The sequence below is a fragment of the Pezoporus wallicus genome, unplaced genomic scaffold, assembly GCF_028554395.1.
Source record: "Pezoporus wallicus isolate ANWC-B61680 ecotype Strahan unplaced genomic scaffold, APGP_CSIRO_Pwel_v1 contig_9561, whole genome shotgun sequence".
NCBI lineage: Eukaryota > Metazoa > Chordata > Aves > Psittaciformes > Psittacidae > Pezoporus > Pezoporus wallicus.
This window is the reverse complement of record NW_026639554.1, coordinates 138,645-166,188: the sequence shown is the minus strand read 5'-3', so window position 1 is coordinate 166,188 and position 27,544 is coordinate 138,645. Positions and strand designations below refer to the sequence as shown.

General features: G+C 46.2%; 1 protein-coding gene across 1 annotated transcript; it reads left to right on the top strand.

Annotated features, from left to right (window-relative positions):
• Positions 1-26,183, top strand: CLIC4 (chloride intracellular channel 4). Its single transcript, XM_057415072.1, has 6 exons — positions 1-171; positions 14,966-15,075; positions 19,476-19,601; positions 19,866-19,972; positions 21,130-21,311; positions 22,097-26,183. The coding sequence occupies exons 1-6, from the start codon at positions 100-102 to the stop codon at positions 22,259-22,261; spliced, it is 762 nt and encodes a 253-aa protein (XP_057271055.1). The 5' UTR covers positions 1-99; the 3' UTR covers positions 22,262-26,183.
• The last annotated feature ends 1,361 nt before the right edge of the window (positions 26,184-27,544 follow it).

The window sequence follows — 27,544 nt, the reverse complement described above, 5'->3', positions numbered from 1 at the left end:
GGTCTGGCGCCCGGGGCGGGGCGGGCTCAGTCGCGCGCAGGCGGTCGCACGGTGCCGGTGTCGCGGTCCCGGTACCGGTGGCGGCGGCGGGGCTGGAGCATGGCGCTGTCCGTGCCGGTCAACGGGGTCAAGGAGGGCGACAGGGAGCCCGTCATCGAGCTCTTCGTCAAGGTGAGCCGGTGGCGGGGAGGTGGGGGGGGGGTCCCGTCCGCTCCCGCCGCGGCTCCCCTCTCGGCGCGCGCTCCGGCCGTTGCGCGCCGCCGTTTTCCCGCCCGCGGGCTCCGCGTTCGCGCGGGGGCTCCGTTTGGACCCCGTTTGCAGCCCGCGGGGCTCTGCTCAGGGCGGTGCCGGGCCCGGCCGCGGGTGCCGCCCCGCCGCGCACAAAAGGGCCTTTGGGCGGGGAGGGGCCGGCAGGGACCGGCGCGGCGCCGGGGCCGGGTGTGCGGGCGGGCGGCAGCGCGGGCCTCGGGCAGGGCCCCTCGGGGAAGTTGCCGGAAGATTCTTCCCCAGCGCCCGGCGGGACCGGGACCGGCACCGGGCGTTGCTCACCGGCCCCAGCCCCGCGCCGTGCGCCCGGAGCGAAGCCGCGAGTTTCCTGTCCCCCAGCCCCGCCGAGCCCCGCGCTCGGGTGGAGCCCAGCGGGTGGAGGCGTCGCCGGGGCTGCTCCCAGGCGGGGAGGACGGGGCTGCGTTGCGCTGCCCTGGTCCGGCGCTGATACCGCAGATCGCGTTTGCCATCTCCGCATGATTTGCGTTCGCGTACTGCGGTATGATGCAATGTTTTGTATCCTCCAGGGCTCTAGTGATGCGGCATCTTGCTTTTACCTCATAGCTAAAGTGTGGGGAGTAAGTGGTGTCAGCCTCTGCTCTCTGTGCTTCAGCTCACTTGGAGGAAAGCCTCTAGAGAAGAAGTATTTTACTTCTTCAGATGAAGTTTCTCTCCGTTGCAGTGAGAAAATAATGGGAAATCTTCAGCTGGGATCTTGGGCATCGCTTAGTGTAACACAATCGACATGAAAACTTCGAGCAGATTAGGTGGAGCCTTGAAAATAAGTCCTTAAACAGAGATTTTATATCTTAAACGGCACTCTGAAAATAGTGAGGGCTTTTTCCATTTCAGACCCCTAAGTATCATTGGGAGGCAGTAACGGGAAAAGCATTACAGTGGAAGATTCCAGACCTGATTTTACTGCGAATATTGAGGTTCTTGGTGTCGAGGTTAGAACTCCCTGGTACAGCAATTAAGTTACACATCGCTTGGAATTATTTATAGTAGTACTTCTTCTGTTTGCCAACTTCTCTTCATCTGTCCTGAAGTTTGTTGGCCAATTTTTCTTCTTTTTAAACAAATGAGAGCAGTGATTGATGGCAGGAGGATCTGGGGGGAGAAGCTTCATTCATCTGTTTAATGAGGATGTTTTATGCATGAGGAGTAGCATGGAAAAAGGTGTAAAATGAGTTGTGAGAAAGATGTGTTGGTTCTAAATCGGTATCGGACCAATAAAGATGTAAGAGGATATGAAAGGGGAGTTTTTCTGTCTCTCTCAATTAAAACTTCTTTACTGGTATGGGTTTAAGGAGGCTGTATTTCGAATTATCAGTATTACAGCATCTCCCTCAAGGAAGCCTTTTCCCAGTGCTAGGAGTGACTGCTGCCAGCTGTGTGCTGTCTGTCTGCTAGAGTTCAGGTTAAAGAAGCAGTTCTTCTTGTCTGCCTTTGTGATCTTCAGGTAAAGGTCATTTCCCTGCAGAGGAAGAACACTCCCACCCAGCAGACAGACCAGAATAGTTTCATCTGGGTGTTGCTGCCTGTCCCACGCTTTATTGAAGCCGTTCAGTGTTATCAGAACAGGGGGTTTGTCAAGGTCTTCTTTGCTGCCTGTCTCCTTGAGACGGTCACTTCACAAAATGCCCAAGAACATGTATGGTTGTTCAATAGAACTAACAGTGGCTGCTTGAAGAGCAGCGGATTTTGGCGTAGTGATTTCCCCCCGTGTAAATGGGAGGCTCAGTGTCTGCTTTTCAGTTGCATGGTTTTTACTTAGAAAACATCTGAAGTTTCTGAGTCCCTCTCAGAGTATTTCCCCATGCATCCCCATGATCACTTCCCAAAGAGCCCATGGGGTCTGGCTTCTACCTGTGCACTGTTAGTCAGCAAAGCTCTGCACCGAGAGGTAGTGGAAAGGCTTCTTGACCAAAAAAGAGCCCTCTGCCAAGTGCCTGCGGCTGAAGGGTGGTGACTGCATGACCTGTGTACAAAGGATTGTAGCAGCCAGACCGAGATGAAACAAAGGTATGGATTAAAGCTTGAGAAACAGACCTGTGAAGCAGGAGAAACTGTTTGGCTTCCTGCCCAAAATGTTGGGCTCGAATCTTGTTAAATTGTGATCAGTAACAAAATAGGATGGGCACAGCGTGGGGAGGAGTGCACACGTGGTTGGGTTTCAGCTGTGAATAACTACGTAGGGCTGTTTGTCACCAGCAAATTGCTTTGATTTAGTCAAGAGCAAGTGTATCTTGCTGTAAGTATGACCCTCATAGTCTGTGATAACACACGTGCAGAATTCAGGCACTTGGGTAAGAAAATGCATTGGCATGCTGAAATGGAGGTGACTGATCTGTTCCCTGGTCTGCTGTAATGAGCAGCTTCAGCAGGTTTCTCGTTGCGGTGCTGGTGGGCTGCCTGTGGTCTCTTGAGCTAACTGTAGATGTTTCTGAAGCCTTTCCTGTGGGAGCTGATGAGGAGGAGCCGGTGATGGATCCTTTTTCGTTTGGATGCCTCCTGTGCTCACATGTTTTATTAATGAGGGAGGCCGCTTCCATTGTCTCACAGGGATGTTTTTATGTGCCCTGGTGGCATTTTAGAGTGAAGGCTGCTGTTATGAGTGTGCACGTGGAGACATGAGCGTTGCGATCTGAATGCACTTCAGCCACTTGTAAGAGCTGCAATTCAGTTGAGTGTGTGTGGATTTTATTGTAGATAAAACGTGTGGTGGACAGACTCGGCCAAATAGAACCACTCATCTGTGGAAACCACAGGAACAGAGCTGAGGAAGCTACTCGTGCAGGTTCTCTAGGACAGTGTACAAAGGAGATGGGGATGGAAGCTGCTGCAAGCTCAGCCCTTGGTTTTAAAGGACAGTCAGGGTTGTGTTCTCCTGGTGGTAGCAGGGTGAAGACACAGGTATCAACAAGTTAAAACAAGAAACCCCACAAACAAGAAATCCATAGTTGGAGATCTGCTGGCATGAGACTGGCTATGGGAGATGCGGGTAACCGTTGAGGAAGCTGCTCTCCCCATATGACATGGGTATACTTGCAGATCAATTAGACCTTGGATTTCTGGCAGCTTCCAGTAATGTCATTGTGAAACTGAGCACCTGTTTTGAAAATCCGAGAGCATCCACGTCTGATTCCCTGTGAGCGGTGCTGTCAGTAGAAAACCCCTGCGACTTCCCATTGAACAAATCCCCTGCTCTGAACGCTCCCACTGATCATCCAGGAGCTTGGCTGCTCTTGTCTCTCTGAACTAAACAGGCATTTGGCAGGTGAGTTGTTGTGGTCTGGGCTCTGGGTCTGCTTTGTTCAGTTCAGGGTTGGAGCCGGGGTCAGGAGCTGCAGGATGTGTGCTGGGGATCAGCTCAGGGCTGGGTGGGAGGAGTGAGTTGTGTGAATCATACACGTTCAGGTCTGCTGTTGTTTCACGGTTGACTGTGTGTCCTTACATCGCTCTGGAGCAGTGTAGCTGCTGTAGGTTGGTTTATTACAAACCATCCCATGTTCTCGTTCGTCATCTTCTTTTTTCCAACTACAATATAACTGTAAAATAAAAAGGACCATTGATGCGAGGGAATAACAGGAATAGAGACACGCAGCATTCCTCCCAGAGCAGTCTTGCCAGGGGCAGGCTTATCGCTCGATAATCCTATTACATCAGTCTCCTCCTTAGGTACCAGGTCATCCTTTGCAGGTTTGAGGTAATAACCCCAGCACCTGAGAACTTGCTCAGTCTGCCTTTGATAGGTTTTTGGTAGAGACAGCAAACTTCCATGGGTGGCTTGGTTCTTGTGAGCAAACACTGGAGCATTGTAAAGGATCCCTTTATAAGCTGAGGCGTAACCGTCTTCTTATATCCTGTGCTCAGCTGTTTAAACCCTGCCTTTTCCTCCTTTGGCCAGCAAACTGTATTCCCTTAAATTCTGCCTGGGAAGGTTCTCGTAGCCAGGAACATCCTTGGCTTTTTGATTTGAATCTGATTGCCAATGCAGAAACTGGTGCACTTGGTACGGCGCGGTTTAGTGTAAATGCACTTTTGCAGCCCATTGGAAAGTCAGCTCCTTGGAAAACTCCTGGCAATCATTTTCAAAGGGATTACACAGATGGGTTAGCTTTTTCTTCAGTCAGAAATTGCCTCTGAATGCATCGGAGCAGTAATGGTCTTATCCACGGACATCTATCCTCCCCTTTCCGATGCCTAACACATAGATCAGACTGTCAAGAGAACTTGGGGTTTCCTTTGCAGCTGAATTCTGTCTGGCCCAGTGTTCACAGCTGGGAAATGCCTCTGGCTGTGCCCTGAAGGCCTGAAGGGGAGAGAGAAGGTGATGTGAGGGGCATATATGGTGGGATGAGCCCTAGGGGCTGGAACCTGTCCAGTGTCAGGGGTAAACGTCGATGGAGGATCTGAGCCCTCCGAGTCTTGTTCCTGGTGCTCTTGTGTGTCAGAGCGTGATTGTGTGCACGCAGTAAAGAATTCCCAGAGCACATCTCCAAAGTTCTCCTGAAGGAATCTGAAGGGAATGAGACTCCTCCTAACAGAGGTGTCTTGTCTGTATGGAAAGATAGCTGCTGGTTGGGAGGTGACGTGTAGACATGGGGAATACTGATGTAAATTCTGTTTCACTGTTTGGAAATGGGTGGAAAGGTCTGGTAATCTTCCAGTGGGCAGCACCGTGGCACTATTAGCTTCCTAAGGAGTTGGTAATCATTACCCTGAGCCTGCAGTGACTCAGTCACTGTCTAGTCTTTCACTGGTTATCCTGACCTGATCTTGTGGAAGGAAACAGTGAGGCAAGAGAGTTCTTCATTTGAAAAGTATGACTGTATCTTACAGTGTGAACAGGGTGAGCAGGGAAGCTGGTTCTGGAGCTGAGCTTGTGGATGGTTGATGGCCGTGTTCTCTTGCAACGCGGTGTTTGGGAATTCTTTGGACTCCTAGCTAAATAGTAAGCTGTGTACTTTGGAGAATGACTTTTGTACTCTGAGGCTGCAAGTTTGATTTTTAAAGGTGTACATTGGTTAAAAGGGACAGAAAGAGCCCCGGGCTGTCGTTCTCTCCCCAGTATATTCAGATTCTCTTTCAAATGAGACATTTGCTGTGATTGACTACCACAGGGCTCACACGCTTTTGTAACAGCCCTACATCAGTTCCAAGTGCTGGCTGGGCTGGACAGACTGCTTAGAAATCCCCAGGAGCTGCTTTTGTGCCTGGATAACTGCGCTTGGCATCAGTTGCTTCCTTGTCTCCCTTGGGTTTTTGGATGTTCCTTAATGCCCCGCAGCTGATAGGCCCCTGCGCAGTGCAGTTGTGTAGAACCTTGACTGGACAGTGTGGGGAAAAGCGAGGTGGCTTTGTCTGCCAGTGGGGACGTGGAGCTTCAGCATTGGGCATGAGACAGCAGCCTTCAGGAGGGTGCTTGGGCTGCAGGCTGACTGCCCGCATGTGTACTTGTTACCCATCTGATTTGGGTTTTATGTTCACAGCTCTCTGCAAGTAACCCACAACCAACCAATTTATTGTCCTGGTGAAATCTGATGGGCTTGTTAGCATGTTCTTCATTTCAGGTACTCACTCTGTGCTCATTTGGTGCGTTAAGAGGTGTGAACATTTTAACAGCTAAAACATCCAAACCCCAAATCATTATGTTGCCTTGACAGGAATTTAAATGGAGCTTTGGCTTCAGGAGCATTGAATTCTTTATTTAGGATATTCTTTTCCTAAAGAAGATAAGGTTGGTTTTTTTTTTAACCTTGTTTTGAGTTTGTTTCTCTGTATTTCAGGTCAGATGTTCATCTGTGACACAATGAGATTTTTAGGGCTCTGAATGCTGTGTTTGTTTATGCTGGGGTGAAAGACATAAGCTAAACCCCATTAACTACAGATGTCTTTGTGTGCAGGTTCTCTGAGAGTTCAGACCTATTCCTTGTATTGTTGGCTAGACAAAGGGCAAGGAACTTTGCATGAGGAAAGGAAATGACTTCGTTCTGTACACTGAATGTCCATATTAGGTATAAACTAAATATAGGAGTGTAATCCAGGAGTGAAGTCATAGCTGTGTATTTTCATGGGAAGAGCTAATGAGATCAGGCAGTGCTACTGGACCAGCCTCAGGTTTTGGCTCTGGTCCCCCATTACTGTTTGGCTGCAGTTTGATGGTCTGTACTTGGGAGAGCTGCTTTTTTAAATAGAAGAAATCGTTTTTTACGTGGTTACGTCTAAAAATAAAATCAAAGCAAGCAGAAGTATATTTCTGTAGCCTTTCAGAGTGCAGAGTGATGCATTAACTGCCCCGTGGGACGCGCTGTACTGGAGCTGAATGAGATAAGGCAAGATGTCCCAGAGGAGGAAGTTCTACTCTGCATCTGGAGACCTTGGATACCATCTCCCAGGGGATGTCAGGTTCAGTCACAGGGGGTCTTTTAGCAATGGACTTGCGTGTTGCTTGCACTGCAACCAGAAGCAGCAGAGTGCAAGCCTGTGTTCTCTAGTGCTCTACAATGAAAACTCCAGTGCCATTTTCAGTCTAAAAGTAACGTTTTCCCTTGCTAGAGCTCTTGAATATGCTGTTAGCAGGGGATGAAGGTTCAAAGCTGCAGCTCTCTCGTGAGTTTTGAGGATTGGAGCCATTTCTTTGTCCATTGGCACGTTCTTCAGTGCCGTTGCTGTTTACATTGGAGGCAGTTGGGGTTTTAGCTGGATTCCTGATTTTCTCAGAGTTGGGAAGCTCCCAGGTGGTTGCTGTTGGACCGGCACCTTGACAATGGCACTCACTTGTGCATCCTGCCCATGGTGGGGCTCAGCCTCAGCCCCAGCCCAGCCACCTGAGGACCTGGTGGCTGGACAAGGAGCAGTGCCCAGGGTGAGGTTGGAGCAGCTCCTCACGGCTCCTCTCTGCTAATGTGCCCAGCATTGCTCAACAGCAAGAAACCTGGAGAGGGGCTTTGGACAAGGGATGTAGGGACAGGCCAAGGGGAATGGCTTTAACCTGCCAGAGGGGAGACTGAGATGAGCTCTTAGGCAGAAGCTCTTCCCTGTGAGGGTGCTGAGGTGCTGGCACAGGGTGCCCAGAGAAGCTGTGGCTGCCCCATCCCTGGCAGTGTTCAAGGCCAGGTTGGACACAGGGGCTTGGAGCAAGCTGTTCCAGTGGAAGGGGTCCCTGCCCGTGGCAGGGGTTGGAGCTGCAGGAGATTCAGGTCCCTTCCAACCCAAACCCGGCTGGGATTCTATGATATTACCCCTGGAAATTAGGTTATAGGATGCCATAAGCAGGGTTCTTTATGTCCTGCAGAAGGGATGTGTGTTCAGAGGTTTATTTGATGAACTCCTACATGCCGAGCTGAAAACCTTGCTTCAACTTCCAAGCCCCAGTGACAAGTTTGCAGTTCTCTGCTGTGATTTTTATAGATGCTTCATTATTGGGTGGGGGGAAGAGGGAAAGGGTTGGAATTAAGTCTGTTGGGCTGTAGCCAAAGCACCCACAGTACTTTTAACAAATGTACTATCTGTTCTGGGAGAGAACCATTGCTCTCAGGCCCCTGAGCAAGTTTCAACCTCTATAAAAGAAACCCTTAGTACTATATAGTTAATTGCCTGCTTACAGTTTCCTGCTAGAATAGTGCGAGAACGTGTCACGCTGTTACCCAGCAAATTTCAGTCAGTTTGGTGCTGTCTGAGGTTTGTTCCCACCGGATCACTTTGTTAAAGGCATTGCCACTGGTGTAGCAGGGACAGCAGAGAGGAGATGCCAGGCTTCTGCCCTTCCTGAGTAATCTCATTTTCCTGTGTCAGGCTTGGAGGTGGCCCACAATAATCCCCAGTTTTTGTATTCAGGTCATGAAGTTAATTTCTTCACCAGAGAAAATGGTGAGGATTTAATGCATGTTTTGATTCTGACTCTTCATCCGATTCTCCCAAAGGATGAACATGGGGTAATTTCTTTTCTCCAAAGAACTGGAAGCACTTAATTAACTTCTGCTTGAATAGTGAAGTTACTTTAACAGGTCATGAACATCCCGTAGCTTTTTCCCAAAGATTTACAGTGAGAATTGGGTAGCAGTGAGCAAGAGTTGCAGGAAGTGCAAGACAAGTCCATAATGATTTCATTAGGAACAGCATCACAGGGCTTAAAAATAGCATCATCCCCAAATGGTCAGCTGCTGTTAGTCAGATGTCTGACAGTGGTGGCTTATCAGAGCAGTAATGACAGAAGAGGCTGCGTTAGGGGCTGATGACCATTCCTTTCCCTGGTGTAACAGCCCCGTCTGTGGTCAGTGCAGGGAGTTCAGTTAAGTTTTAAGGCTTTTGAGTTTCCAGGAATTGCAGCCGAAGTGGAAGCTGGGTTGGTTACAGGCTGCACAGTGACAGGACAGCTCGTCAGGAGGCAGCGGTAGCTGAGGGTGCTGCTCCTTGGGGTTTGGTGTCAGTCAGCACATCGATTGCACACACTCGTCATCTTGGGCTCTTTATATGTGCAGTTAATCCAGGGTGTAAGCACTGGCCTTACGCTTTTTGTTCTGTTTTTCCTGTGTTTTACTTACAGGGTTGGCTGTTCAAGGCAGTGGCGATTACTTAACTTGTTCTAGAGAACTAAAACTGGGGGGGGGGGGGGGTGTGGTGGTTGTGATGGGAGAGTTGAAGTGTAACTTGGTTCAGTGTTACCAGACTTTTTAAAGTTCCCTTACAAAGGTGGAATAAAGGGGTTACACTAATGGGTGTAGTTCATATGAAGGTACAACTGTGCTATAGGTGCTGCAAGCTTAATTTGGAGCTTTCTGAGGTCAGCTGTATCCAGTCCGGAGATCAGTGTCCACTCATTTTAGGTGGCACATAATGGAGGGGCTTGCTTATCTTGTCATTTCCTTTAGGAAAACAAGTTACCTTCTGTGTTTCAAAGCATCCAGAAGGCACTGGGGAAACCTGTGGTGGAGGTTAGTTAATACTGCCATTGGAAACAGGATCTCATAGGGAAGGCTTAATGTGGTAGGAGGGCCCTTCTCATGCTGTCTGTGGGGCTGTAGGCTCATCTCCTGGCCGCATAACACAAGGAACTAAGGGAAGTTGGAAGGAAGAGCTGTGTGAGGTGCCGAACTGCTTGCCTTGAGTGATGAGAACGATGTTAGATGCTTTATTTGGAATCTTCACATCGCGGAAGTATCGCAGGAGTTACCTTGCTTGTCAGAGATGTTTAATAGTGTGAGTAAATCTTCTTCATGGTTGCTGCAAGCTTATTTTGTTCTTGGACCGAATCTTTAGTGACTTTTTAACTTACGTTAGCAGTAAACGAGGAGGATAGATGTGTGTCATAGGTGGTTCCCAGCCCTTTTTCATCCATCCTTCACGTGGATGTGGTGATAACAGCTCTCGCTGGCTGGTTATTTAAAGCAGGCGGATGTTTCTGCGGTGTTTATGGCTTGAACACGCTTGTTGGTGTATTGGGAGAAGGGAACAGACGTGCTGGAGGAGTTGTCCAGGGTTGCTGTGGGGTTTGTGCTGGCACTGCTGTTCTGGTGATGCATTTGACTGATGGAGGGGGCACAGGAAAGGGGAGCTGGCCAGTGGCAGTGTCCCTTTCATCTCATCACCCCTTGGGTTAAATCTGCCTGAACCAGATTTACGTAATTGCAGAGTTCAGGGCTCGATTCCAGTTTGCTCCCTGACTTGTTCCTCCCATCAAACCACAAGCCAACTCCCTTCTCAAGCTAACACATCCGAAAGGTGAGAATGAATCGAACCCTGTGTATTGCAGACAGCGCTTTCCCAGTCCAAATCCCTGCAGCTTGCTCCCTTGTCGCCCGTTCTCTTCTTTTGAATGATGGCTCATGAATATTTCAGACATTGGAACCCTTTCAGATGTTTTGGCTTGCAGAGTGAATGCTCACGCAGAACATCCCTGCAGCTCATCCATCAGCCTGGACAGGGACCCCAAATGGTTGGGAGAGTGGCACCGTACGGAGCAGCCCTTTGGTGTTACCTCACCTACTGCTAGGGTCCTTTCATGGACATAATTCTTTCCAGCTTATTGGCAAATGCTGCTCCACAGACAGCCTGGAATTCTGTTTATTCAGCTTGGCAAGATAAAGGTCTGAGCAGATGCTGCAAGGATTTAGACTGATGTTACCAAGCCGTTTTCAGTATTCATGTGTGGAGCATTAAACCACCCCTTTCTGTATTCTTTATTGTTTCATCTCTGGAGTTTGAACTTGCTTCGTGTTTTTCTCTGTGCTCGTTTACCCTGAACCATTTCCTCTTAAAACAGTCATCCAAGTAGGACTATTATTAATGCCCTCATTTTGGGATGAGTTTACTGTTCATGAAACACGCAGGGGTGCTTGTACCTGCTGGTTTGAGGTAATGGGTGCGTTGTGCTGTTTCTCTCATGTAGGTGTTTCTCTTTTAGTTAGAGCCAAAATTGCAGAGCTCAAAATCTGCCCGTAGCAGCCTCCATTGGTTTTCTTTCCCCAGCCTGATCATTTGTTGGAGCACTGATCTTGTCAGCTTTGCAGATTCCTGATTCAGGGAAGCGAGGGCTTTGGCTCTGTAATCAGACAGCTCTAGTGGTTCTGTTTGATGAAAGGCATCCTGGAAGATGCTTCTGGAATGAGTTTTTCCCTCTTCATCCAAACTTTATTTTTTCCTGCCTCAGGTAGGTCGAATCTGGGAGAGATTCCCTTGATAGTTTTGGGTAAATTAGGAAATGGGCTTCTACTGTTCTGCCCTTTGCGTTAGCCTCGTTTACGTAGGCAGAGACTGAGCTCTATTACACTTCTCATCAAATGCACTTTGACTTTACTGTTATTTCTGCAGTCATTTGAGGCAGTCTGGGGAACCTGCAGTGTGCTCCTTTTGCCTGCTGGCTCTTCAGAAGCAGGACTCTGGGACCAGAGATTTCCAGGGGTCTGTTTTACTCTGGAGTCGCTCCCGTCTGTACTCCATGAGGAGGGCTTTGTGGCCTTCTAAACGCTTCTTTGCCTCCCAGTTGGTCGTGGCTTCATTTCTGCCTGGAGAAATACAGGCAGGTTCTTGGGAGTTCATTTGTGTGCACCTGTAAAGAATGATTTCACATTTGTTTTCCCTTAGTGTATTCAGCTGCTTAAACACATGTATGGTCATGTGTTCTCTTACATGTATGATCAGTCTCCTCTTACATGTATGATCATGTGTTCTCTTACATGTATGATCAGTCTCCTCTCACATGTATGATCATGTGTCCTCTCACCTGTATGATCACTGTCCTCTCACATGTATGATCACTGTCCTCTCATGTATGATCATGTGTTCTCTTACATGTATGATCGCTGTCCTCTCACATGTATGATCATGTGTTCTCTTACATGTATGATCGCTGTCCTCTCACATGTATGATCATGTGTCCTCTTACATGTATGATCACTGTCCTCTCACATGTATAATCATGTGTTCTCTCACATGTATAATCATGTGTTCTCTCACATGTATGATCGCTGTCGTCTCACATGTATGATCGCTGTCGTCTCACATGTATGATCGCTGTCGTCTCACATGTATGATCGCTGTCCTCTCTCACATGTATGATCGCTGTCCTCTCACATGTATGATCGCTGTCCTCTCACATGTATGATCGCTGTCCTCTCTCACATATATGATCACTGTCCTCTTACATGTATGATCACTTAAATTCTCTGGTTTTCATGGGAAAACCAGTCACATTTGAATGCAATCACTGCTTCAGGGGAAGCAGTTTCAGAAAGAATTTGAGCTAAAAAAAGCTTCTTGGTATAGAATTAATGCAATTTTGTTGAATTATCTGGGTTTGCTCTGGTGGTGATGAGGATTAGACACTGAAGACCTGAATATTACGGCCTGAATTCAGAGATAAGGCAGAGAGGTTTCTGGCTGCTAAGAGTGGACCTAAGCAACAGTCATTACATGATTAACCCTGGCATGACCGGTCATGGGGTATTTCAGGGTATTCTTGAAGATTTACAAGGTTTCCAGCTCTATTCCAGTGCAGAAAACCAGAGTCAGAACTGGCTCAGAGACACATCAACCAAAGTCATCTCCCTCTGAACGAGATCTTACATGATGGAAGAGGAGGCACATGAGCACCACCAGCATGGTTGTAGCAGCTGTAGCTCCGAGTGCATCGCATACAAGGAGGTAGAAAATGGGCCTCTCGGGCAAACAGTTACGTAGCAGAATTCCTGGGCTCCCGAGCAGTGAAGCCAAAAGTTTCTTGGCATTCTGACTGCATTCCTTCTCCAGGATGTGCTCAGAATAACTTGGGACTTTCTGGAGCAGAAGTGGGACAAACGTTTGAATGTAGACGGGGAAGTCTGTGCTCAGTTTAGCTGTTCAGCTGCAGCTTTGGAAGTGCATTAGGTTTCGTTCAAAGTGCTGTATGTTAGTGGGCTGTAACGCTTCCCTCTGGTTCACATAATCCCCAAAGCCTGGCTTGCTTAAACAAAAGCAGATGCTGTTTGTTGTTTGCTCATCTTGAGCGTTACACTTGTGTTAGAAGAGAAGCAACGTTTTGGTACAAGTTGGCATTACAGTGTGAGTGCATTTGGCCTTTTTTAGTCCTCACTGGTCGCTTTGGTTTTGGCTTAGGAAGATGGACCTCAGTGGAAGCCACGGTTCAGTGCTGTGCTTTAAATTCTAAGCAGCTGTTTGTTCTAACTTCGGAGCTGTTGTTGTGGCAGCAGAGCAGTTCCAAAGTCTGTTTGATATAAAAATGTTTAACATCTCTGTCATTGTCATGATTTGTTTTTCCTGTGCCCTTGACCCTTGTTTTGCCAATGCTGCTGCTTGTTCCGATCATCCCAACAGGTTGCAGAGCCCAGGCAGCCAAAGGCTTGGTTGCTGTTGTAACTAACTCCTGGGTTTAGGACAAACCCTGCAGTTTTCTAATAGGGAATCTTCCTATTTGCTCCTGTTTTGTGCACGGGGGAACCATTTTGCTTTTGCATCTGTTGTGGCACTGAAGCTGTTTCAGTAGCTGTTGAAGTTGCCATAAAACTTGAAGACTGAGACAAGTTCTGAATCAAAGAACTGCTTCTGCTTGGAGGCGTGAATTAGCCTGGGCAGGACAAAAATAGATTTTCCTTAGGTGGGATGAAGTGTTGTCTTTTCCAGTATCGTTTTACAAAGGTAGATAAGTGTAAATCTACATTGGCATAATTTACCAGTGTAAACACAGTAATATGACTATAGGCTCATACAGCTATCTGGAGGGATGGCGTTGCAGTTAAATATTAACAGCTGTAAAAGCATACAGTTACTGGAAATGGACTGCAGAGGGAAGTCTTTGTGAGGTAGGAACACACTGCTCCATGTGGTGGGTAGAATCCTTACAGCAGTTAATGTGCTCAGTCCTGTGTACAGCCCTTCCACTTGGGTAGCTGTGCTTCTGAATGCCCTGTGCTTACTGAACATAGCTGGTTTCTGTCATTTCCGAGGGGTACAGCCAGCATATCCTGCAGTAGGTTTTAAAATGGCTTAGGGAACTGCTAATAGAAATAATGAAAGAATTACCCAGGCTTTGATAATTTTACTCACTAAATACAACTAAGCAAAGTCCTTTGAAGCTGCTCTAATGTGAAGGGGGAAGATACTGTGACATGTGTGGCTGTTTTAACTACCGAGTCAGTCTTCTTTTCAGAGGATTGAATTTTATAACAAGATTCAAGGTTTCCATGCCTAATTCTAGCCCACTAAAAACTAAAGTTTTCCAACTCGGCAATACATACTTCATTGTCGGAGCAATCATGAGATGCATGCCATCACTGGCTGCCCTGGAGTGGCTCACTGTTGCTCTGTAATGGACCTTTGTTGTGGTAGGACAAAGACTTATTGATCTATTGCCTATAAAAAGTGGCTTTGGAATATTACTTTATTGTCAGTGAAGTCTCTATGTACTTATAGTTATGTCTTTCCTTACAACACCTGCAGTACAATAAAGATCCATAGTTCCTGGTTGCAGTTGGCTCTCTGTAGCATCGCACAATGGGGGTATAAGCAATGAACTGGAAGATGACTCCAGTTGATTAGCTATGGCTTGTAGAAGAAGGCAAATATAATAATAAACAACAAAGAACAATGCAGACATTGGAAAGCTGCCATCAGAAGGTGTGGCTATTCAGGCTGGTGTCGTTAGCTGCTCTTTCTGGACCCTTGAGAGCAGTTGGATCATCCTCAGTATGAAGGATAACTTTATTTTGTTGCCTGAGGACTTGTTCTGGTAGATTTTGTGAGCAGCTGCTAGAGGCCATGACAAGTAAATCAGTTAGTTGACTTCGGAACTGTGCAGATTTCACTGGTAGAAAACCCTCCTTATGTCTGCAGTAAAAAGTCATTGGAGGGTACAAGTATTTAAGGAAAAAAAACCCAAACCACAAACCACCCCCCTAAAACACCGCCAAAAGGATGCAGAAATATGCTGGGGATACTCATTTTTGTGCATTATATGGAGAAACCTTGATGGTATCTGGTCCAGGTGCATCAGCAAAGGAGTGCTCCTGCAAAGTGGTGCTGGGTTTGACTGAGCTTGTTAGGTCTTTGGAAGAGTTAGCGATGTGAAGACTGTGCAGGCAGTAAACCCCTGGCTTGTCACTTGTTACTTTAGCCTGTCTTCATTAAAGAGGTTGCAGTAATTGTAAGCATAGCCCAGCCCAGTCCTACCTTCTAATGAATTATTTGTTCCCTTCTGCAGGCTGGCAGCGATGGAGAGAGCATAGGAAACTGCCCCTTTTCCCAGAGACTGTTCATGATCCTTTGGCTGAAGGGAGTGGTGTTCAGTGTCACGACAGTTGACCTGAAGAGGTAAGAAACGCTTGGTTTCTTTGACAGGCAAGAGCACGGTGTGCTCGGTGTAATAAATGTTTGTTTGTGGCTTCTAACTCTTGCGTGGCTTCTTTTTGGAGAGTAAAAAGAAAATCTGGCCTCTTGAACACCAAGAGGCAATCTCGTTGTGAAAGGTGCATGCACAGATGGTCGGTTGGTTTTGTAACCGAGGTTGTATCTGTAACCAAGAGAATGGGTCTGATTGAATGCTCTTGTTTGCCATGATGCTCTTGGGTGAAACTAACAGACATGAAGTCTCTGAGAACAGAATCCTTCTGACTTCATGTTTAGATCCTGCAAGTGAAGACTGCTGAGTGGGTATTTGAGATCAGCCAGTCCTGGATCAAATCTTCAATGATTCTGTGATAACTGCCACCAGTGATGTGCAGCCTACTCCCCTGTCTAAAGGTTTTGAAATAATACTGTTTATTACGCAATAAGAGCAACCACAATGTGAAAATATCCATCCAGGAGGTAAATATGAGTGAAATAAAGTGAGGTGGACTGTAAAATATTCTGCCTTTGCATAGCATAGCCAGATACGTCCTGATGCTGTGTGGCACCTACGTTGCAACTTCTCCATCAATGAGATGAATGCCTTGGTGGCTGAGAAGGGGAAATGTGAATCCAGGAGTGTTAATTCCCTGAGCTTGGGTGCGCTTTTCTTAGTGGTGTTAAAATGCTCAGTTCAGCAGGGGCCTTGTGTTTGGTTTTGGTGTGAAGCCCTGTTTTCAGAGCACTAATAGCACGTTAGTCATGGAACTCTGTGCAGAGAGGTGGGAGTGCCAGTGCTCACAAACCTTATTTCCAGACAGCAAGCCAATGGCAATACTCCCAGCGGATCAAGTGTAATAGGTGTCGGGAGGAAATCACCCTGCCTGGCTTAACCTCTTCTCCTCTCTTGAAGGAGGAGACTTGTTTTGATGCTTTTAAATCACTGAAGTTGCTGTCTCAGTGCTGGCCACCAGCGTCAAGTGTTTCCATGTGTAGTAAGGCTGAGACCACTCGGAAGGGGAGGAAATGGCTTTTGTTAACTGGGTGCAGCGCAGAGATCTTCTCTGGCCAGTGTGGGATTTTACTGCAGATACAACTGTTGCTGCCAGTACACATAAACCAACTGTGTCACATCTTCCATTCAGCACTGCCCGTGGTTTGGGGAAGCCTCTGGAGTAGAACCAGAGCTTGGGTTCTGCTTGTAGCTTGGGCTTCCTTATAACAATGATGTTATTTAACCATCTGCAGTTATTGGGGTGGTGGGGGGGGGTTGACAAGGTTGAAAGAGATATTTTATACTTGGAAGCATTTTTACTGCTGAAACAGCTTGAGATGTACCATTAAAATGCCAAAGATGCCTGCTAGACTTGCCTTTGTGTCGCTTTGGCAACTTGGAGTTAATTTGGATGGGGAATGGGATGTAAAACTAACTTTTAGAATATAAATTGATTGCAGATGGTTAAAATCATCTTTTCTTACACAAGGAAAGCTTTTCCCCCTCCCATTTTTTTTTTTTTATACTGGAGAGGGGAAAACACAAAATAAGTACAAAATAGGTGCTAAATGTTGCCCTCATACTCCTAATGCTGTCACAAGAAAGTGCTGTTACATTATTCAAGCCAGTCACCCCCTCTTCTTTTTGTTCCTGGTACAGACACAGATTTGTTGAGGAAAGGATAGTCATGGATGTAAGCAGCTGAATTAATTTCACTGCAAACCATGCTTTTGCCTTCCAGCCCAACTTGTGCCCAGCAGTAAGGCAAGCTCTGTCTTTTGTGAGGCTTAAAAGGTCCCGGTTGGGTACAAAAGTTCACAAGTAACTTGGACACAGGAAAAACTGAGCGTGATCCCGCTGACTGTGGTGTGTGTTTTTCCTTCCATGACTGCCTCAGACATCATGCTGTGCTAACAGAAGAACCTTTTGCAGTTCTCCGTTCCACTCCTAAGACCCAAAAATATGTGCATAGGCAAAGGCAGTGGGACGTGCCACCCTTCCAGAGCAATGGTGTGTTTCTTCCTCTGGGTCAGTCACACAGAGGCTTTATTCTTTCCCTTTCCAGAAGCAGGGTTTCAGTGCTCAGAGACTGGACTTGTTCAGTGGACATAAACCATTTGTTGGGCTTGTAGCAACCTTCGGAGCCAGCTTGTGTTCAGTTACGTTTTGAAATCCCATTTTAAACGTCGTGGTGGTGTGGTTTTACAGTTACGTTGACAGACAAAGATTAAGAGATTAGTCAATATTACAGCCTGCCCAGGGGTGAATGCAGCTTCAGCAGTGTAAGATGCTGCCTGGGGACTGGAGACAGCGGGGTTCATTGCTGGCATCTGTCTCCACATTACACGTGTGGCAGTACTTGCGCAATGTAGATCGCGGTAGAGCACATTGCATTTGGGGCTGGCTTTTGTCTGATCATCAAGAAATGATTTGCATGCTGAGTGCTCTTTGGTTTGTGGCAAAGCCATGAAACGCTCATACCTTACTGCTGGGCTGGTGCTAAAGAGCCTGCCTACTTCATTAGCTGGTGATAGCCAGGTATTGATTACATGGCCCTACATCATGACACGATCGCATGCCCTGGTAACCTCAGGGGCAGGTCCCAGCTGTATGGAGCTGTTTGCAGTGTTGGTTATGGGAGTCGGGGGGGGTTGGTTGGTGGGGTTTTTGTTTTGCCTTTTAAAAAGGGTGTCCAGGTTTATCCCTGGATTAAAATCAATATTTTTAATTGCCTCCTTGTTCAGCTCTTAAGGGAAGTTGTGCTCTTAGACTTATAAGGACACCCCTGTGTACTCGTGGTGCTCTAAGGGCTGTGGCTTGTATGCGGTAACCCAGGGTTTGCTGATGGCAAGAGCAGGAACTGGAAGTCAAACCCTCTATTACATTTGAGCTTCAGCTGTGGGGTGTCCCTGTGCTTTCGGGTGGCCAGGCTGGCCTGGCAGGAGGGGTTAATAAGGTGCTCTGGGATGCTTGAGATGCGCTCTGGTTCTTTGGCTCGTTCATGAGACCAGTTTGTTTCTGAAATGAAACCTTTCCTTTGACAGCATCACTGCGGATCCGGTGGGCCCGCCTCTGTTTGCTTTGAACATAACATTCCTTGTGGGGAGTTTTATCTGGCCAACAGAGAAATTGGAAGGGAGCCACGATGACTTCCTGTAATTGTTGTGGGTTGCAGAGCTGTGTCGAAATGAAATGTAAAGCTACTTAGAGCATTAACCGATGACAGGCTTTTAAATCCTAAAAGTAAGAGGGCGAGGGCAACTATGAGAGAAATAACTTCTTGGAAGCTTGAAAATGGTTAAATTCTTGTATTCACGAGACTTGTGTCACCTGGCTAAAGCAGGGGCTTTACTGTTGAGTATGAAAATCAGTTTTCTTACTGTTTCACACACCCTGCCCGGCGCTCCTGTCTCCTCAGTGTGCTTTGGCACTACAAGCTGTTGCTGTTTGCCTGCTTAAAGGCTCAGCAGTGGGCAGGAGGTGAATCCTGGCTGGGGATCCTGGGTTTGTAAGGAATTGGGAGCAGCATTTCTAGAGGATAAACCCATAAACTGTGCTTGGTTAGAGTCTGAGCACTCTCCCTGCGAGCACTGCTTCCTCATGCTGCCAGAGTGCCTGTGGCTGTGGCTGTTACTGGTCTGGTTTCTCTGCCCAGTCCAGCCAGGAGGGTTTCATGAACTGGAGGTCCAGCATCCACTAAACCCTGTTCCTGGGTGCTTGGTGCTGCCTCAGAAGCGTGGTCACATCGTGCAAAGAACAAACCCAGTTGAAGGGTTATGGTCTGGTGTGGACTTGTTCAAGCAGTAACGAAGGGGCAACTTTCTCTTGGCAGACTTCCTGCTGGATCAGGAAGCTTTAGGCATCGTTTTTAAACAGGATGTTTAAGCATCTGTCAGCTTGTCTAGAACCAGATTTTGTGTGCACATAGTAAATGGTTTACACATACTGCTCTGTATCAGACTTGCTTCTTTCCAGCAAAGCTCTGTGTAAAGGGGGAGGATTATCACTGATCTCAGATTATGCTATATATAAACTGTACTGCAGATCTTGGGAAGGAGAGAGCGTGTTGGTGTGCTGGGTGTATATATATCCCCCTGCTAGACAATGTTTTATCAACTTGAGAAAAAACATAGCCAGAGGTAGGAGGAGGCAGTGGGTCTTAAGCATCTGAACTGAATTGGTATCAAGTGTACATTCAACATGCTGATCAAGCTGTAAACGTGCTTTTAAAAAAGAAAACTGGTGATATGTGTGTGTATGTGTATATATATGTATGTATGTGTATATAACTACAAGGATGTGCAAACCTCAGGCGGTGCTTTTGTGACTGTAGCAGTGGAAGCTGGCCGCGGATGTCCCGTGCTTACTCGTACCTTGTGTTTCACCCCAGGAAACCAGCAGACCTTCAAAACCTGGCTCCAGGCACTCATCCGCCCTTCATCACTTACAATGGTGAAGTGAAAACGGATGTGAATAAGATTGAGGAGTTCCTGGAAGATGTTTTGGCTCCACCCAAGTAAGTGTTAAAATGATAGTTTGTCCCCTTGGAGTAGAGGGAATGTTCTCAGAGGGGTTTTCCGCACTGGTTGCGGTGTTCTTTGTCATCAGTAAACTGAAGACAGACACTGAAAGCAGCTCAGAGTTCTTGCTTGTCAAATCTTTCCTCCTTCATTTCCCTCATCTTTACGTTAGAAACAGTTTTCTTTTGCTGGTTAATACATGATGAGCGTCATTCTGCCAGGAACGATGTGCTGTACATCTTCTTCTTTCTACTTTTTAGGTACCTAAAACTTTCACCAAAGCACCCAGAATCCAACACTGCTGGAATGGATATATTTGCCAAATTTTCTGCCTTTATAAAAAATTCCAGACCAGAAGCTAACGAAGGTAGGTTTGGGCAGATACCTGCAGCCCTTGGGTTTTCCAGTGCAGCTTTGCTGTGAAGTGTCTCAATGACAAATCTTCCGTCATGTTGAGGGGCACTGGAATCAAACCTGTGGTTTAATGCTCAAAGATTCCAACGCTTCCAAAGAGAACTTACTAAGGCTGTCTCCAACCACAATTCCAGCAGGGTGTGAATGGTTTGTCAGTGTCCTGGCACTGCAACTTCCCTACGCAACAGCCACTCAAAACTCTTGAACTAAGTAGAAGTGATTTTAACACCCAGAACCGAATTCCGTGCCGAGTTTGCATCATGCTGCCGTGGTGGTGGTGTTGCCAAGCCTTTGCTGCGAGGCCTTTCCACACCCTTGGGTGTTTGAGGGTTCCCATTCAGAGTTCTGAGTAAAGTTCATGTTGCTTTCTTCAAAGGGTTAAGACCTTTCTGCGTGGAGAGAACATAGATGGAAGGACAGCTATCAATAACAGCAAAAGAATGCACAATTAGACCTTTAATAGTTGAGTACAAATCTTTTGACCTCAATGTAGGTGGAGGGAAGAGAGTCAGGGAATGGGAATGGTCTTTTGCTGTGCTTCGGATGGAGAGGTGTTTGTGAGCAGCTGAGAAGTAGTTTTGATTCCATGGGGTGTGCTGCCCTCTGGTGCTGGATTCCACACAGCTCCTCAGCAGCCTGTGCCTCTCCGAGCTGGTGGGGGAGCATGAGGCATTAAACAGATTATGTGCAAATGAATATAAACCCTAGCAGAGCTTAATTCCGATTAGCTTAAGCCACTTAGGAGCAGTCTTAAGAAACAGACGTAAGCCACTTTTTAAACCAAAAATAAGCACCTGTGGACAGTTGTATTTTCAGTCGGTGCAAGCTCATGTACAAACCAGCGTCTAAATAACCTGCATCAGAGTGATATTTCAAGGGATCTAGTTCAGTTTGGGTGTCACTGGTGAGCACAAAGGCAGCTCCGGCAGCAGTGCTGCCACAAAAACTGCACACGGGTTGAAAACCTTTCAGTGTCTCTGCTGGGTCATGCAGTGATTGGGGTTTGGGGTTCAGACCTGCTGCTAATATCAAGATCCTAAATTACAGTTGGCTTTGAAATTTGGGGTTTGGTTTTCTTTCGTGTTTTAAAAACTCTTCCTTCCTCTGCAGCCTTAGAACGTGGCCTCCTGAAAACCCTCCAGAAACTGGACGAGTATCTGAACTCTCCTCTTCCCGATGAGATAGATGAAAATAGCATGGAGGATATAACAGTTTCTACCCGCAAGTTCTTGGATGGCAATGAGATGACGCTAGCAGACTGCAACCTGCTACCCAAACTGCACATTGTCAAGGTAAATGCTTTATATGTTGTTATGTGACAATGAAGGACGAAATGCTGGTGTTTATGACATTCTTGAGTCCAGCTTCAACTCTTTGTAAGCTCCTGTGTAAGCTTAACTACAGCATTAACAGTGGGTGAAATTGCACAAGATTTGGTTAATTCCCAAGGGCTTTGGGGTAGAGCAGGTGAATCCAGTGGAGGTGTGAACCAGTCATCCATCAGATGGTGATAGGCACAAGCCAAAACCTGTTTTACTGCGCTGACCAGTGTGGTTCGCAGAGGTTGCAACATGCAGAAGAATGAGGCAGAAGAAGGAAGGTGAATGTTATGTTAATGGTTGAAGTGGACATCTTCTCCTATCTGTAGAGAAAACTGCTCTGTTAACAGCAAAGGAAAGGGCACAGTGTGAAATACAAGGATTGTATGTAAAAAAATGAAGTTGGAAGCCTGGAAGGAGGAAGCTGAGGTTAACTGCAGGAGGGAAGATGTGCCTGTGCAATCCTGACTGGAGTTCCTTTCACCATTTCCAGTTATCCTTGTCAGCTCTGTACTGCAGATGGAGCCACAGATTAAGTTTCTGCCTGGGTGCAGCAGTGTTTCCTTTGGGGAAAAGAGGGATAGGAACAAAGGGAGGCAGGGTGCTGCCAGGTCCAGGCCTCTCCCAGAGGAACGTGTTCTCCTGACTAGAAGTGACTATGTACCACGTTGAAGGACAACGTAATGGGCGAGTGGCAAGGGATGGACAAGTGGTTGAAGACGAAGGATGTAAATTCATAATTAATTCTTTTGTTCTAGGTGGTGGCCAAAAAATACCGCAACTTTGAGATTCCCAAGGAAATGACAGGGATTTGGAGATACCTGACGAATGCTTACAGCAGGGATGAATTCACCAATACCTGCCCTGGAGACAAAGAAATTGAAATAGCTTACAGTGATGTAGCCAAGAGACTCACCAAGTAAACAGCACTTGCAAAAGAGATGACTTCTTGCATATTCCATAACAAGGCTTCTAACAGACTGCTCTTTTCGTATAAGATAGCAATTTTTTTTGCATGAACTTGCAGTTATTCAAAGTTATGGTGGATAGACCAGGTACAGTAATTACCTAAAGTTTGCAGACTTAATTATAGGCTTGTTTTTCCTTACCTCCTTTCACAGCACGTATGAATATCATTAATGCAGTTATGTTAATATTGCACCGGGGTGACTCTAGGTTCTTCACTATGAAGGGTTCTCTTGCCCCTACTGCTTTCCTTTGCAAACATTTGGTCCCTGTCTACGAATTGGTTTAGGAATCTGTCTGGCTATATGGTACAAGGAGTATTTATGTATTTTGGAATTTATTGCTTTTCCAGAAGATCTACACACAATTGTCATATCTGACACATTGAACTGTACCTGCTTGTCTGCCTGTTTTACATAGAGGAGGGAACTTGCTGCCCAAAAGGGCCACTTGCAGAATATTTGGCAACGCTTTTTAACAAGGAAAAAAGTACTCTTGGATTTGAAATCTCAGCAGTGGTTGAGGATAAGCTCAAGTGAGCAACTCAGATTTGAACGTCTTCAAGCACGAGGGAAGTTTGAACCTAGGCTGAGTGCTGTCGCAGGAAGCTCGCGGTTCAGAGTTATTTAGTTGTGTCTTCAAGAGCTTGATGACATTAAAAAACCAAACCAAAAACTTCATTTGTTTTAAAATTGGCAGCTTACGCTTGTCCAGAAGAATGTGTTCCCCTTAAAACTGCAAGTGGCTTTCTTTTTGGTAGTTAAGGGCCTTCATTTTGTATAGGTCTTTCTGGTGATATTTACTGACAAAATCTGTGCTGTGTAACCCAAGTACCTGTAAAAGTTAGTGTTAGTTGGAAATAGCTGCTGTGGTGAATGGCAGTGCAATGATTAGTGATGGAGGCTGAACCCTGACAGCCACTAAAGTGGGGTCTTCGGGGAGCTTTGGAAAGCTGTTTCTTTCCTGAAGAAAGCTAAAGTGACCTTTAAAGATAACATTTGCCTTAAATTCTAGTATGCATTTTTTTCCTGAAAGCAACTCCATGAATTACTCTTGTAAAGCAATGGTGCGTGGAGTCCCGTCCTCTCCATGGAATCTCTCCTGATTGCTGGTCTGTGCACCTGGACTGCAATTCTGCGTGGTCATAATCATTGCACTACTATAACAGAAGCTTTTTACAGCGACACTGAGGAATAGCACTACAAGTTTTTTAAACACAATTTTCAAATCTTTCTAAAGCAGGGAGGAGTTTTCTTGTTTAGAGTTGATGATTTTGATGCATGGATTAAACTGCTAGGTTATTTTTAAAAGACCATCATAAACAGCTCCAAAGAACACTAGACTTATATGCCTATTTTTTTGTAAAGATACTTTTGTATTTAACTGATTTTAGAAGCTGGAAAGTGCTATTCCTGGTAGGTTGTCATTGGAATATTTAACATTCTGCAATAACATGGAAATGCTCACATAAACACTTTTATACACTAATTTTTTTGGTAAGCACTGGCTTTATGAAAACCAGCCTGACTTTTCTAAGCGTCCCGCTTTTGCTACTTTATATACCCATGAAGTTAGTTTGTCGTAGAAGAGGTAGAGTACAAGATCCATATTTGTATACATGGCTTGTGGTGCCTTGTCTCGCCTTCCTAGAGCTAGAGTTCCTATATAAAGGCAGTTAGCAGTTCTGTTACGTGTCTTTTGAAGATGACCGTAGATACACTTAGACCCTATTAGGATTTATTACAGGGGTGTTTAGGCACAGGAAGACAATTCTGCAGTGACCACCGTAGCCTTTTAATGATTACTGTGTTCTAACGTCACGTTCTCCTCCTGAATAAACGTTCTCGGCCATAATAAGCCTCTGTAGGGGTTCAGTCTTTGCTACAACGTGACATCTAGAAAAGGGAATTACTTCCTTATTTGCTAAATAACGTTTTTAATGACACATTAAGGTAAAAAAAAACCAACCCTGCTCAGCCCCCATTGATTTGGTGCTCTTTGCCATCATCTAGTTAACCTTTAAAACCGAGAGCATAGGAAGCAATGTGATTGTGGCATATCCTTGTGAAGTTTTAAACTCTAAATCCTACATCAGGATGGCCCTTGGAAGCTGTAGGGATTGGGCCTTCCTCCTTTTAAAAGCAAAGTAGCCCTTGTGTGCACACTGCAGACCCCAGGCGTTTTGTGTGTGAGCGTGAGATGCTTCCATGCCTGTTGTGATGCTCACACTGCCTGTGTGTCAATGCAGACACTTCCCTTGTTAAATACCAGGCTTGTTGTCTCTTATAGATAATATATTCTCTCTACTTTTATAGGCAATCTTCAAGCAATTGTAATACGTTCTGTTCGGCATTAAGTACTTTAATGATTGTGTCTGAAAGCTTGTAAACAAAGTTAAAGCTCTCGCTGTAACTAATGTATTTCTTATCTCAGTACAATGGAGTACTGAGGGCCTTTCCCTTGTAGGTGGAATTCAGATGAGGACCAGGTTCGTGATTGAGGCAGTTACCACATGAGAGCTCTTAACTGTCCTGCGTGAAAGGAGTGGGTCCTTGTAGCTTCCTCCTGCAGTTGTGTGTGTTGTGGCAGGGGCTGCCCAGCCTCTTGCTGGCTTCAGCAGGGACCAGGGCTCCCCCGAGAGCAGCTCCCACCTCTGTAGGTGATCCCTGAAGGAGCAGAGTGTAGCTGGGGTGGTGTGGCACAGGCTCAGCGTCTGGTGTGGGCAGAGCACTTTCATCTGGCCCCAATCACCAGCGCTATGTTAATTAAAAAAGCCCTTTCATAACTATGTAAATTCTTGACTTCTGTCAACTTGTTTACAATCTGATCTTTAAATGCATTTTTAATTTCATCAAACAGCAATTAATCTACCCCCTGTTTAAATTTAAAATGATGCTTCTAGCCCCTTCTGCAATTTAAAAACAGCAGTTACCCTTTCAAGTAGGCATTCCAGTTTGCAAGTTGGCTGCATGTATTAGCATGCTGAATAACTTACTTTATTCTCAAGCTGAAATATGCTGAAATTCCCATTAAAACAGGTGACTTGTGTATTTCCTGAACATAAGGGGAAAATCCATCATCGTCACCCTGGCTTTGCGTGGGAGAACAGATCATAGTATATGCATGGGGTTGTTTTAATTCTTACCAAAGCATCCCTTCTTGACGAGGTTGCTTCTGTGTAGGAGCTGCCTGTGAACTCCTGAAGCCATTTCATGGACTCCAGAGCTCTTCTGTGCTTCTGCTGATGGCTGCTGTCTGTAAGTGTCCCTCGGACAGTCACAGCCTCGCTCCTACCTTTGCATTTTCCCATCAAATTGGTGTTTTTTCCGCAAGGGGCATGTCCCGACCCATTGGGAGTTGCTGCAGCTCCATGATAAGAAGCGAGATGTAATCAAGTTCTTATGCTAAAGTAGCAAATTAGCATTTCGTATCAAAGGAGCACAGGCATGAATAAATTGAAGATGCTTGAGCCAAACCCACTGATGCCTATCTCAGCGTAGAACAAAAAGTGGCTAAGTACAGTCAACTTCTCTTTACTCTTTGCCACTCAGAGCACTATCTGAACACATCAATTAATATTTTCAGAAGAAGGCTTTATCCCAAGTGAAAACTATTTCATCTGCCTCAGAAGCTGTGCCACCAGCTATTACATTTTGTTTCTGGAGGGGATGGGGGCTGGGAGAGCAGGGGAGCAGAACAGGCTATCGAGGCTCCTGAGACAGGACAGCGGCGTTGGAGCGTTGTTTGCAGAAATACTTGAAGAGTTGATACACTTTGTTGTAGTTTGCTTTTGTCTTTCACTCTCTGGAACATCTTTTACAGATATACCAGTATCCTGCTGGCAGCTATTGTTAAATAAAATTATATTTTCACTACCAAGCAGATCTTTCTCTTCTTTCCCAAGCCTGCAGTTCTCGCCTGTGTAAGCTCTGACCTGACCGTGCTCTGCTGAACCACAGAGCAAAACTGTGCAGAAACTATAGTCTCAAGTTTTGGCTTTCTGGTTCTTCAGTGTAGCGTGATTTACGGCAGAAGATGTTGTTTCTGTCATTCTAACCCATTGTTGTGCTCTTAAAGTTAAGAACTGTCTTAAAATTAAGCTGAGAGATAATGACTTCTCTACAGAAATGGAGTGTTTCATCCACGTTTCCCACTGTCTTTGCTTTCAGGTATGTCTCTTAGTGGGTGTTAACCAGGTCCTAGGTCTGCAGAGCAAAGACCACCAGCCACTGGGGAAGTTTACTTCAAAACTTCCTGAGCGTTATCATGTCGATCTCTGTCTTCTGAGTATTTGAGGCGTACCTGGGGTCTGAGTTGTGGAATGCAGAAGACATTCCTGGAGCCTGTAATCTGGGATGCCATCATCTGGGTTTGAGTGTGTGCAGGAAGGTAACAGACGTGTTTGTAGCTAATCCAGCAATTAAACCCTTGGTAGGATTACGTACTGGTATCACTGTATGCTTTAACTGACTGGGGGGTTTGTGATCAAGGTGGGTTTTGCAGTCACGTTGCTGGAGTTTGGGCACATCCACGCAACGCAATGGGGTGGACCTGAAAGTGGTCAAATGTGAAGAGCATGCTGAAAGGGAATGATGTTGAGCTGTGGAGAAGATGCCAGTCCTGCATGGCAAACACATTGTAGGATATGTGAAAAGTATTGTGTGTAATTATGCTTTGCTGCAAGAGCTGCTTTTGCCTGGCTGGGAACCTTTATATGTTTGTTAGATTCTGTTCCTAAGACACCTCACTCAGATGACTGCTCGGTCTGCCATGGAAGGCTCCTCCTGGGTGTCCTAGCAAGAAACAACTGGATTTGGCCTTCAGTGGAAGCTGTGGAGCCCGCTTCCAAATGGTTCTGTGTAGCTGCTGACTGTAAGCAATGGGAAGAATGTAAAAGCTTGAGGGGACCTAGGTGAGGCTGAACGTTTCATCCTTGTTTCTGACCACTGCATTCGCCCTATTCTCAGGGATAGCTCTGATCTGAATAACCTTGACTTGAATCCAGGTTTCATAGCTCTGCCTTACCCCTCCAAAAATGTGGCCACATTCCTGAGGAAAACTGATGTGGAGATTTGTAGGGAGCTCCAGTGGTTTAGGATCTGGATCACCTGAACCATGCGAAGCAGTTGATACCTGTTCACCTTGGCTGAGTGAGGGCTCAGTAAGGGCTGAGCACAGTGGGAGGGTTGCAATGACTCCTGTGAAGTGCTCTGCCTCTCTTCTCCCCTCTCCCAACCCAG

Bases quoted from the DNA above. Each gene is read 5' to 3' on its own strand.
- CLIC4 (XM_057415072.1), top strand. From the start codon at position 100: ATGGCGCTGTCCGTGCCGGTCAACGGGGTCAAGGAGGGCGACAGGGAG. The intron at 172-14,965 runs GTGAGCCGGTGG...TCCCTTCTGCAG, and splicing joins TCATCGAGCTCTTCGTCAAG to GCTGGCAGCGATGGAGAGAG. The intron at 19,602-19,865 runs GTAAGTGTTAAA...TCTACTTTTTAG, and splicing joins GATGTTTTGGCTCCACCCAA to GTACCTAAAACTTTCACCAA.